The 12,696-nt window shown below is 42.3% G+C and overlaps 1 protein-coding gene across 6 annotated transcripts in view; it reads left to right on the top strand.

Moving 5' to 3' along the window:
- Positions 1–12,696, top strand: part of NOX5 (NADPH oxidase 5) — a 51,098-nt gene that overhangs the window by 30,036 nt on the left and 8,366 nt on the right. For 2 of the 6 annotated variants that reach the window (XR_011327160.1, XR_011327162.1), the window contains exon 5: positions 1,645–2,108. Coding sequence is in view for 1 of the 6 variants with exons in the window: in XM_069798678.1 (XP_069654779.1) it covers positions 11,282–11,401; positions 11,960–12,110 (271 nt within the window). In the remaining 5 variants the exon portion in view is untranslated. Of the gene's footprint in view, positions 1–51; positions 412–1,644; positions 2,112–2,134; positions 11,402–11,959; positions 12,111–12,696 lie in introns of those variants that run through there. The other 4 variants (XM_069798678.1, XR_011327158.1, XR_011327159.1 and 1 more) reach the window with 4 other exon arrangements.

Consider the following 12,696-nt stretch of genomic DNA (forward strand, 5'->3'; position numbering starts at 1 on the left):
CTTTATTAAGGTGCTATGTGGGAAAATAATTCATTTTCTCTCTGTTTTTAGAAGTTCTCATCCTCTGAAGGAAATTCCAGCTTTGGAAGGGAATCTGTGTTTCAGGAAAAATCCGTACAAGTTTCAGAGGACTCACTGCAAAAAAAGGAAACCTAGCTGTAAAAAAGAGGCCACTCTCTTCTGTTCTTTCACAATAGAGCTGTGCAGCTTTCCTTTACCAGAACTGCTTATGACATAGCAACTTCTATTCAAAGCAGAAGATTATAAAGTACAGAGAACAGCAAATTCAAGCCTATGTATCAAATTGAGATCACGTTGTTTGTGTTTGTGCTGAGTGACTGAGTATGTTTCTAAAAATTTTTCTTTCTTTTAGCATTGCAGCATAATTTCAGGAATGCTAAACATGTAAAGGTAATTTTAATGAGGGGACTTTGGAGCATGGATGTATTTATTTCTCATTAATTACTTGCCATTTTGGTGCTACTGTGTATATGATAAGCCAAATTCTGCTGCTCTTGAAACTATTAGGAAGCTTGCCCATTGATTTTTATGGGACCGATGTCAAGGGAGACAAAAGGGAATCCTAGCAGGTTCCCAGTATGGAAAGACTTGCATGAATTTAATTTTAAAATTTGCACAGTGGAACCTTTCATAAAGACACTTATTTATTCCTAGTGAAGAGGATTAACTTCACCAAGTGGCAGTTCTTACAATATGTCACTTAGTTCTGATATGTCACACTATTCCAGTGCTAAGATTTTAATGATGATATAGGAACAACAATCATAACGTTCTTTTCTGATTTCATGTTTTTCAAAGATAATAATGTAGTTTCCATGTTTTTCAAAAGTTTGTGATGTGCTGTGAATTTTATGACATTTTATTATAGTTGTTAGTGATGACCAGCTTGGTTCAGTATTTCAGAATAGCTCTGAGTGGAGGAACTTTGCTGCTTCTGAGGTGCAAGTAATTTTAAAGAATGCACGGTACTTTTTTGTTGTACGGTACTCTTCAAAAGTTGTACATTCTTAGTTGTGCTGTGCTGTTCAAAAATACTAAGTCTAATGGCAAAAGAATATGCTGTGTACATGTAGGGCCACTGGCCTTTTTTGAGGCTTTAATTAATATTCAAAGTTTTGTACCTGTGGAAGTTTGTACATGTATTTCAGCATGCAGATGGGGTAGCTGTTTAGAATCTACCTGCTGTAATTTTTTTTCCAAGAAAAAAGATAGGAAATCAAAGTGTAAATTAGAATGTTCATCTGAAAGTGTTCATTTGCAAATTGGATTTTGACATTTTTAAACTTGAAAAAGCCTGTATTCTCCCCCACATGGTGCATCTAGAAGAGAAGCAAATTTATGAGTTGTGAGTATTGTAAAGAATATGTTCACAAACAAACTGGTTTTTTTTCTTGCCCTGGTTTGATTGCTTCTTTGCTAAAAATAGTAGCCTTAACTTTGAGTTTCCAGGCCTTTCTAGGCAAAATGTTTGGATTGAAGTTGTCTTCTTCCACCCCAGTTTTTTACAGTAGTTTGTCTTAATTTGAACCTAAAAAATTCAGTGCGATAATACGGTGATGAATATTATCATTTCAATGAGCTGGAAGTCCTGATGCGATTAAAGTTAGTTTTTGTATTTGACAGATGATGGTGCATCATCCCTCCTCATCTACTGAGACTTCAGCTGCAGACGCAGTTGGTGCTATAGTCTGTGGTAAGAACTTTTCCCTTGCACAGCAACAATCTGCAGTTCAGCTGCATGCGAAGCAATAGGACCTTTTTCAAGCCAATAAGCTCTTGAGGAAGGCATCCCATGCACATTTCCCATGCTCATTAAGGCATAAAAACTGTGGCTTTCAAGAGCAGCATGGAAAAAACTCCATTTCACTGCAGAGACAGAGTGAACTGGAGAATTCACTGCATTATTCATCCATTCAAGAAAGCAGGGTTGCTATCTAGTATGGCAAAAGAATGGATTTTCTATGAGTATGAAGATTATAATTATTCTAGAAAAAGTGCATTTGTACTAAAGTTTGTGCTATTTGTGATGTTGACTGAAAAGTGAGCGTAGCGAATGTGCCTCTGACATTTGCATGAACACACAGCTTAAAAGCTATTTAATACTCTTTTGCAGCATCTCAAACAACTCCCTCTAGGACAGAAGCAGTTAAAGAAGAGGACATCCTGAAGAACCTCGTGGACATTCTGCAGCAAATAATGCGAAATGTGCCCACTCAGGGCACACCAGCTCAGCATTCAGCCGTTACACCTGCTCTTAACGATACCGTTGATGCTTTTTGGTTAAAGTATACAGGAAACATACTAAAAAGCAAAAAAACCTAGAAAACGTTGCAATGACAAGAAAAACTACTCCATCTACAACACCGTCAGTTCTGACACTCCAAACTGACCCAGATATTTCTGTTGTTTTATGTGTTTATGAGTCTACTCAGCTGACAGCAGCACTGAAAGAGCTAGCCTTAATATTTCAAACTGCTGCTACAAAAAAGAAAAATAAGACCCTTGATCAGTTAATGAATGGATTTAGTGAAATCTTTGAAGAATGTTTTAAAAAAAGGAATGCTAAATATCGCAATTAAGTTTGAAAACCCAGAACCTACCAGCAAAAAGATGAAAAAGGTTGCATGAGTCTAAGAAGGTGGAACATCAAGCTCTAGGCAGAGTCATCTTAGGAATGATTGAAACGTTACAGACAGCAGTAGAGAGGGCACCTGAGAGCATTAAACAAACCACATCTCGGTGGCCATGTTGAATTGGCTGGAATCTAGACAGCAAAAGCTCAAGCACGAGAAAAGCAGTGGAATTTGTAAGAACAACTGTATAATTTTTCTAACGTTTCCTCTGCTCCTCTGTCTCTATCTCTCTGTCCATGAGGTCTAGGAGAGAGCTCAACTGAAACCAGGAAAATAAGATCTTTGATTAACCTGCTTTATGATTTTAGTCATCAATTAAATACATATATTGATAGTTATGTTGAGAAAAATATTCCAGCTTTTAAGAGTGCTGAAAACACTCTAAAAAATAGTTAAATACTAGTATCTGGAATGCTGTCATTGTCTTTCCTTGAGGTTTAAAAAATTGATTTTCAGTTTTGTCAGTCACCCAAACCAGATATAACTGTATTTATTCCAGTAATTAAAAGTTACCATTTTAAAATGTTTTTACTCACGTTTGTTATATGACAACGATAAATTGGACTCTAGTGAAATAGAGTAATGTTCATTTGGCTTTTCCAAATTTTACTGTGTTTAATATGTGCATATAAGAGATGACAACTCAAGTCACTCATATTTTTTAATACACTCGATGTTCTACACTAATGGCACAACAATAAATTGGCTCCAACAAGTTCTCCAATTATTTTTTTTTATTTTTTTTTTCTTGTGGACATATTCCAATTTCAGCATTGGAAAATATATTCTTACTTAAAAATAGCACCATGCAATATTTACATTTTCTGCTGCTAGTTGCCAGATTTTTGGAGCTCTGTATTGTTTCTATTTTCCTTCTGTTTATTTGGATTTTCTTTTGGATTTAGTTAAATTCTTAGAAGGCTTCTGTCAAATATTGTTCTTTCTTGAAACATAGTGTTCTGCATGGGTTGAAAGCTGAAAATGGAAGTTCTGGGGTTTTTGGCATAAAGATGCTTTTAAACTAAGTATGTTCACTTGTATGTCCTTTAGTTCAGTATCCATGACATACTTCTTTATTGCTTTTTCCATTAAAAATGGGGTTATACCATGATGATACAAGATTTATATTCAGAGAAGTACAATGTGCATGTTCTTGGTAAAGAAAATGATTACATTTAATTTTAAAACATATTTCTAACTTTCTAATACAGTCATTATTTCATAAATTTGGCATATTCAGTTAAAATATTTTCTTAAAACTTTTTTTCTTCTGCCTGATGAAAATTAAAAGAACTAGGCTGTTGGCTTTAAACCATTGACCTTTAATGTATGCAAAAGTAAGTGGTACAAAGAAATAAAAATGTGACTTGGAGATAGCAAAAAGCATCAGAGGAAGAAGCGGAGTTTCGATCCTGACTGTTGCATGACAGGGTTTCATAAATACGGACAATTTTAGTAATGAGATGAAAACTAAAGTCAGTGAGGTCAGAACTGAACTGTCGTGGGAAAGTTTTGGAATAGGCTGGATAATCTGAAATCTCATTTGTCTTCTCTTGTAGGAGCAATTGCAATGGATTTTTCTGCTTTTCCACTTAGAACTATACATGAACAAATGGACTTTTTGGTAGTGTGGAGTAGCTGCTTTAGTTTTTACTTCAAAACAAGTGAATTTTCAGTATCCAGTTTATTTATAAATTGTTGACAGCTTTGATTTTTCATTTATTGTTATTATTGATGTTGCTTGTTTGAAGTTAATAATTCATATTCCTTCAATGGGCCAGTGGAACTTTGAGGCAGAAAAATAATGAATAGTGAATACAGCACTCTGAACCACAGGTTTTTGTGCAAGTAATTAGTTCTAAGTTTTTCAAATTCTCTGGCTTTGCAAATATTCTCGCCAACTCTAGGTAGCTATCTCAGTAGGCGTTGCTGTCAGGTTAACAGTAAGGTCACAGTCAGTGGATCTCCCTGCTTCACGTGAATTACGAGTTTTTTTACTTCTTATCAAGGGTAAGCAGTCAGTATTGAGAAAGATTAAGACTCTTTAGACAATTTTAAGTGCAGGATTTTGGAGAGTTAAATGCTTTCAGAACAGATGCCTTATTTTCAAATGCTTCTATCAATATAGGCTAATAGATGTGTGTTTTGGTAAAGAGAGGTATTAAAAAAACCCCACACTACCCCTAGTATGTTGGAGTGCAACTTTCTTATGGCACATGTTTGGGGCCATAATGCACTTGCACTCGTGCCTGTTGACAGTAATAAATTTTGTAAGGCTTTCTGCAAGACCTGAAGAAAGAATCACTTCTGAGTTTGCAGTTTGGATGCGCAATGGAAACAACCTCCACAACATTAGCAAATGGATGGGGGTTTGGGAGCCCGGTGCCTCCTGTGGTCCATCCCTCAACACGGCAAGTTGCTTGCACTTGGGTGGTTGGTCGGTGCTCTTGGCCAGAGCCCCCCGAAGCATGTCTGACTGTGGGGTTAAAAATTATCAGATATAAATGGACTCATACCTCCTTCTTACTTATAAAATACAGTACTGTTATGAACATGAATGAACTGTGGTCTGCTGTACGCCCGGCTGTATTTGGAGTGCCTGGTAGGGGAGCTCGTCCATAGAGGTTTCTCCATCGCCACTAGGACGCAGAGCTCGCGGCTCAGCCGAGCAGTTCGCCTTTGCTCAGCTGAGGGCCTGTGGTGTTTTCTGTGGATAACTTGGATATGTGCATTTGAGGAGCCACGTGCTCTCTTCAGTTTTTAGAGTATTTAGGCAGGGACCCATAAGCCGCTTTCAAAGTAGTTCTAAAATAACTAGGTAATTATGGAAATGTCACAACCAGCTGCTTCTTAATGGTTCGGCTGAAATCCTTTTTTTTTATTTGACATGAAAAGCTTTACTGGGGCTGACTTAGCTTAACCCTTTAAAAGAGTACGCATCTCTGTGGTACAGTCATTTAAGGTAAAATCATTTCGATTGGAATCCACAGCAAACTGGATCTTTGAACAAGCATGAAAGCTGTATCAAATGCCTGATTTAAGGTAAGCTTAAGTATTAAGAATGTTATAGTAGACTATTTGTCAAAGAAAGTTTTTTTTTTTGCCACTTTTAATACAATTTAAACATCTTGAAGTTTTCTGCTTGGTAGAAACATTTGTGTAAAATCTGAGCAGACGTAAGTATTTTTCGATCTAAGTTGCACAATTTGTTAGTATATACATCATTTCTTGCCTTAATGCAAATATTCTGATAGTTGGTAAATACAAAATTAACTTGATTTTTTTTTTTTATAAGGGAAACTACATACTTTGAGGAGGATTCTTTAGATTGATACATATTGGCCAGTTATAATTTTGTATTACTTGTGCGTAGTTTGAGTATTTAAAGTATTGTAGATTAGAGTTTGTGGAATTATAAAGTGATAAAGTATGTTTAACTTAGTTCTAAGAAAAGAAATGGAGCACAGCACTTAAATCATGATGCTTTTGTGCATATTTTTAGCATGAGAGAAACACTATATTGTCCTGGTGAACAATCATTTAGATTTTATTTCCTCAGCAATTTTTGGATAGTATTTAAAAAAAATATTAAAATTAATCTCCATTTAAAGGATATTAATTTATCAAATCTAATTCTTAAATTTGTAAACATTTTCTTTCTCCTGTGTCTATACATATTTCCTTTTTGACTGTCTTTACCTGAAACTCGGCACTGAGTGAATACACTGATATACTGTATTATCTCCATTCTCCTTTCCAAAGTTGCCGCCAAACTGCGGTTTGGTTAATGCTATAATCAAGCATGTGCCCATTGTATTAAGCTTGAAGTACTTGAGGGTGTTTTCAGAAGATAATGTTTTTTTCACGAGTGTGGAACACCACAGCTCCTCCGTGTGGGTCCCCTCCCTCTCCACCTGTTTGGGAACACTTACAGCAAGATTCAACAGGGGAATTATCTCAGAATTACCGACATCAAGCACCTGGAAATCACAAGCCAGATCCTGTAAAAACTGGGCTAGCTTAGCAATTGAGATTCCTAATAAATAATAAAAGTCAGCCCCTTTTTAGCTAGCTGCTGGTTTGGGGCTTTAAAAATTCATGTTGTGAAGACAGGGAACCCAGTTGCTCTCGATCCAAAGATACTGAGAGTCGTGAGTTTCAGACATCATGACATGACTCCAGGTGTTGAAGCTTTTGGAAAAATATCAAATATCACTGATGTTAGGATGACACCGCAAGACACGCCGGCTCTGCCCTCGCTGCTCACTACTGTGCTTAATGCATCAGGTCATGAAAGCTTCCCTGGGTGTGGAGGAAGAAAGCTATAAAAATCAAAATGTATCAAAACTCAAGTTGCTAATAAATGCAAGAAGCAATGAAAAATAACTTAAAATCATGGCTCATGGCTTGACTGCCTTCAGGCTACACAAAGACCCAGGCAGGGTCACTTTCTTCCTAGAGCAGGGAAGACTTTACCTCTGCCTTCCCTCCTCCCCGCAGTGGGATGCTGTCTTCACCACCTCCCACCAAACACGAGGTTTATCATCCTACATCTACAAACGTCCCAATTTTCAAGCTCCATTAGTAGGGACGTTGCCTTTGAAGAAGTGACTCAGGAAGGCAGCTGCACATTTCAAAGTTGCTTCTTGCCAAAATTATTGCTCAGCAATATTACAGGGATATACCTCTTCTGTATTAATTACAGCCTCTTCATTTAGGCAGGCATGAGCCTTGCTCTTCGCTGCTGGGGTATTAGCTACTTTTCATCCTTGGGTGTTTTGCTGATTCTAGGGCCAGTGTACGTGTTCGTACATTTGATTTTGGTCTTGGAGTGCCAGGCGGTTGAGAAACCGTCCTGTGAAGTTTTACAGATGCAGAATTTGACTCTAGAGAGTAGTTTTAGTTAGCGATTTAAGTGGAGACAGCCTGCATTGGGCTCTAAGTTTTCTCTAAGCCTGATCTAGGTTTTAGTAGAACTGGGTCCTTGTCTTCAGGCTAGCTAGCATGGCTTTGGTTACCTTCATACATTCCAGTGTGGTGCAAAAATGCTGGGTTTGTGGTCATCTTTGAAAGCCTGAGAGGGGATTCTCTGCAGGCAGAGAAAACAGAAGTGCTTTTCTTGAGAGATTGACTCGTCGGGCTTATTTTCATAAACTTCTATGAGGAATTTAAGACAAGAACTGAAATAGAACAGACTTGTGCTGGTACATGCGCCAGCTCCAAGGGGAATAAATAATCCCGTATCCCACTCCATGCAATGACCGATATCTGAATATAATATATTATGTTATTTTTGTAGCAGCCTGACCACAATTTATTAAGTCATATTAGCAAATTTAAGGTCTCGTCTCTTTTTTGTTTTAGATACCTACAGTATGTTTGTATAGTGGAAATACTCTGAGTATAAAGGGGGGCTTGTGTCTGTAAGATCCAGCACACGGGGATGATTTATATTTTACTCTCCCCTGTACCTAGTAAATGGTTTCATGACCTTGGATTACCACAGTTTTAAAATGAATTTATCTGGATTGTGAATTGACACTTTTAGCTCAGTTCAGAATTTGTGCTTGGTTTCTACTGGATCCCAGTGGGGAAAGCTGCAACTTTGTGTAAAATACACACAGTTGAGAAGAAATACTGCTGCACTGGGAAATGGGGAGAATAACCCCCTTGAAACTGTATTAGTTCACAGTGAAGCTCAGTAGCATGCAGCGTCTACAGCAGCTATGTCTCAGCTCTTAGTTGGGTTAAAATATTTATATCTATTTTTGTGTACTTTCTTAAAATCTGCTTAGTGTAATACTGGTTCAGCACCATTGCAAATAAAGCCTTATCGTGGTTAGGGAAATAAGCCCTTGTGCGAGGAATTACTCAGTCGTGACCCAAGGAGATGCTTTTTTTGTGATGCATTTTGTGTTTCCTGATACTTTCCATCATGATACTGAGTCAGGAGGGAAAAAGGTGCTGACTGCAGGGCAGTGTGTGCAGGTTTCCTATACGTTTTGTCAGACTCTGCTGCCTTCTCCACTTTTGTCCGTGCTCTTTGCGGTCCAATATGCAGGGCATGCATCAGGGTGACACTTGGACAGTAAGGTAGGAGAGGTGAGGCTGTGGATGGTCCTGACATCGGGTCTATGTGCAGCACGAGCCTTGGTCCCTGGGCAATGTCTCCAGACCTGAGCTGTGTCTGCTGTGCCCATGGAGCCAGAGGGGGATTTTTGTACAAAGCTCCGCAAACTTTCCAATAAACAAGACAGTAGGTAGTCCAAGGAAGTTTTCCAGCTGGGATTGGCTGCTTCAGCTCCGGCGATGAAGCGAAACTCTGCCGCTTAGCGTACAAACCATCTCCCTGCTTTCGCTGCTTGTTTACTGCCTGGAGCACCCATGACATCAGCCGGAGTAGTAAAGCAGAAATGCTTTACTACCTGGTTTCTGGTTCTGACATTCCCATGGCAACCTCCTCCCCAATTTAGTCACAGTTTAGTGGTGTACAAGTAGGATTTGTTCAAAAAGGAATAAAGCTTGCAGTATGAAAAAGACACTTCCCCATGTGTTCCTGATGGCCAGTAAATAAGGATTGAAGCACCAGGTGAATATGAGCTCTTTATTGGATTTGGCAGGGCGCGCGCTTCCCGAGGTGAGACTGCTTAATGGCGCAAGAAATATAAAATAAAGGAAATTAAAAGAATAACATACAACAGCTGTGATCAGCTACATTTTAAATATTATGCGGCAACAGAAGAACCGGGCTGCAGCTAGAGACCTGATGACAAAACGGAGTGTGATTGTAAGATAGGCAAGATGATAAATTAAAACCGGTGTGAAGCAGGAGAGGGCTCGGGAGTGACCGCCCTGTATGCGAGCAGAAGTTTGTGCCTTGTTTCTGGCCGCACTACCCAACATTGCTCTCTTGCTGCCTGTTCTCCCCGGGAACACCATGTCCTTCTGCTGCGACCCCCATTTTACGTCCCACAGGAGCCATTTGAGAATGGTGAACAGAAGGGGGTTGGGGTAATATGGCACAGGCTGGCTCAGAGTTGTAAAAAGGCTCGTTGAACGCAGCAGCTCTGTGTTGATTTTCTCTTGGTTTCCCAAGATAATGAGAGCCGGTGGTAATTTTGGACTCTGTTGGTGAGCTGCTGACAGATCTGACAGAAGGATGGGGGATTTGGAGAACGCTGAGGTCTGGAGCAGGAGGTGGAGAGGGGGACGGGGAGGTGAGAAGGCAGGGACCGAATGGGATGGAGCAGGAGGATGGAGGTGAGGCCCATCCAGGAGAGGAGAAGGAAGGGGAAAGAGGGCCGAGTGCCTGCGGGGAGCAAAATTTCCCATCTCCCTGCTTGAGTTTTGTTTGCAAAGGGAAACCCCAGAGCATCTTGCTGCTGCCACCCTCCCTTCGTCCCAGCTCAACTGAGGAGCGTCACCTCCCTGCCACTGGGAGCTGAAAGGGTCTGGGAACGGTTCAGTCTGTAAAACTGAGCTCTCAAAAGTTAGGGAAATCAGAGGATGAACGTGTGGGTGTAACAAGTTCAGCCTCACTGAGCACACACCGTGAAACACGTCAGGCTGTGCGATGCTGCTCACGCTTGGGTGATTAGAGGGACCCAGGCAGCCCAGGGACTTGTACCCGAAGTACCTGGTTAACCTGACGGACGAGCTGCTTGAGAGCAGGAGATGAAAGAGGAGAGACTGCGCAGGACCGCCAGGGAGCAAAACAGGAACCCTTCCTTCCTCTGCAGCCCCTTTGGGGCTGAGCCGTGAGCTCTGTCTCCAGGAGGGGAGTGGGAGCACGAAGCCGGATCGTGGGCTGACCCCCCCCGAGGATGCTCTGCTCCCACAGTGGCTGGCAGGTTGTGGTGGCCATGTAAGCCTCGTGCAGCACAGGCAGCTGCAGATTTTTTTTGGGGGGGGGGGGGGGGGATTTCTCTCTTTTAGCCATCAGCTGCACAGCCCCTGCGAGGATGTCTGCTCCAGCAAGGGCAAAGCAAGACCAGGGAGGTGCCAGCTGCTTCGCAGGGGTAGCCCGTCTCCTCTCCCTGCAAATGCTCTAGCTCTTACCATCTTGTGTGTTGGTGCTTGCTAATTCAGGTCCATAAAGGCAACTGAGAGTCTCACGTGGGGTGTGCAGGCACAGGGATGGCTCAAACAGCTGCATCTTTTGACTTGCCTTGGGAAGAAAGGTCAAGAAGGAAGGAGTTACCCTTTATTAGTGCTAATATCACCTCAAGCACCTTCACAGCGGTGTTCAGTAATGTGGCAGGTACAAATAGGACTCAGTAGCTCATTTCTTCGGTACATGGAAGTTTGGGGTTGCATGTGATGCAGCACCCACATGCCCCTCAGACGTGTATCATCACCACAGCCATCGGGGCTGACCAAGTCCCAGCTCAGCCCAGGGCGGCTGCTGCGGGACCCAGTTTGGGGCCAGCGGTGAGGGATGCCCCATCCTGCCCTGGCAAGGCGGACAGAGAGCAGCCGCCCTTTTGCTCCAGAGCACAAGGCTGCAGGGAGTCTGCAGGTGCTGAAAGCATGGCAGGAACAGTAAAAAAGCAGATTTTGAAGGCTATAGGGCATTACTAGGGGCTGCTGCCCATCCTGCGCTGCTCCCTCCCCCAGGTTCCTGCACCATGAGTGCGGCCGAGGATGCCGAGTGGCTGCGGTGGGTGACAAAGCAGTTCGGGAGCATCGTGGGGGAGGACAAAGAAATCAACTTGGAAGAGTTCAAAACCGCTCTCCAAGTGAAGGAGGTGAATGCTCCCGGGGGGGGGGGTGTGGGGGGGGGGAGCTGGGTCGTGGGGTCCTTTCCTCCAGGCAGCACTAGCAGCCCGACACCGAACTGTGCTCTCTTACTGTATTTGGAGAAAATTAAGCTTAAAAATAGAATTGCATGGTGTTGTGTGAGAAGAGGGAGAGAGAAACCTAGCAGTACTCTGCAGCAAGCAGGAGTGGAAACCACCGATTAACCATTGGCAATGCAAAATCGATTGGCTATCCACAGCCTGTCTTTAAACATGCTTGGCTATTCCCAGTGAATATTCCCTCCCAGCTGCCTCCTGCCCTGTCCCATCCCGTGTCCCCAGGGCTCCCTCCTTTCCCTGGGCAGGCCCCTCTGGCTGCAGTGCCAATACACCCCTGCAAAAAGCAGCCTTTGTTCCTCCCTCCTGTTTTCAGGCTTTCCCCACGACTTTCAGCTTTTGCCAGGCGATTCCCATTGCTGGCTGTGAGAGCTTTGTTTGTAGCATCAGGTTTTGGTTGGTGGAGAGCATCCCACTGCCATGTGAGAGCATTTGTCCTCCTCCCGGCAGTCCTTCTTCGCCGAGAGGTTCTTCACACTGTTTGATGCAGACGGGAGCGGGACCATTAGTTTGGAGGAGCTGCTGAAAGCCCTGAGCATGCTCATACACGGGAATGAGATGGACAAGCTGAGATTCCTCTTCCAGGTTTACGATGTGGATGGTAAGATGATGAAAAATAGATTCATTTGTCTTTTTTTGAACAAAGTTGCAATTTGCAAGGCAGCACGGCTCTCCTCTGAGCATCCAAGTGCGGGCATCGCCACTCAGCTTCAGTGCTGGTGTCACGTCCCCTCTTAGGTTAAGCACAGCTGGGTAATAGCGTAGGAGGGTCTTCACTGCTGGATCTTCATCAAAGGTAAGCAGTGTTAGCTGCCTTCGTCCCATGATGAAAGCATCAAAAATCCATCTGAAAGCCAGCAATTAAATCAGCCACGTGTCAGGATTTCCCACGATTCGCTTTCACCCTTGGCTGCGAAGAGAAGAAGTCTCTGCTCTGCTCAAATATCAACTCTCAATCCCATTGATATTTATGAATCCCAGCACGCTCTCTTCTTCCTCTATTGGCTGGGAAAGCTGGAAATAACAAAAGCAAAGCTCTTCTTGAGCTGCTTTTCCTGCTCTGACCTGCTTGGGCATAAAATGCTGGCCAAAGAACTGAGAGCCAAGCCTCTTGCCTATCTGGTTTGCTTTCATGCCTTGCTGCCAGATAAGCGTGTCTGCATCGCTTTGCTAGCACCGAGCTCTGC

This window comes from Haliaeetus albicilla, chromosome 12, assembly GCF_947461875.1.
Source record: "Haliaeetus albicilla chromosome 12, bHalAlb1.1, whole genome shotgun sequence".
NCBI lineage: Eukaryota > Metazoa > Chordata > Aves > Accipitriformes > Accipitridae > Haliaeetus > Haliaeetus albicilla.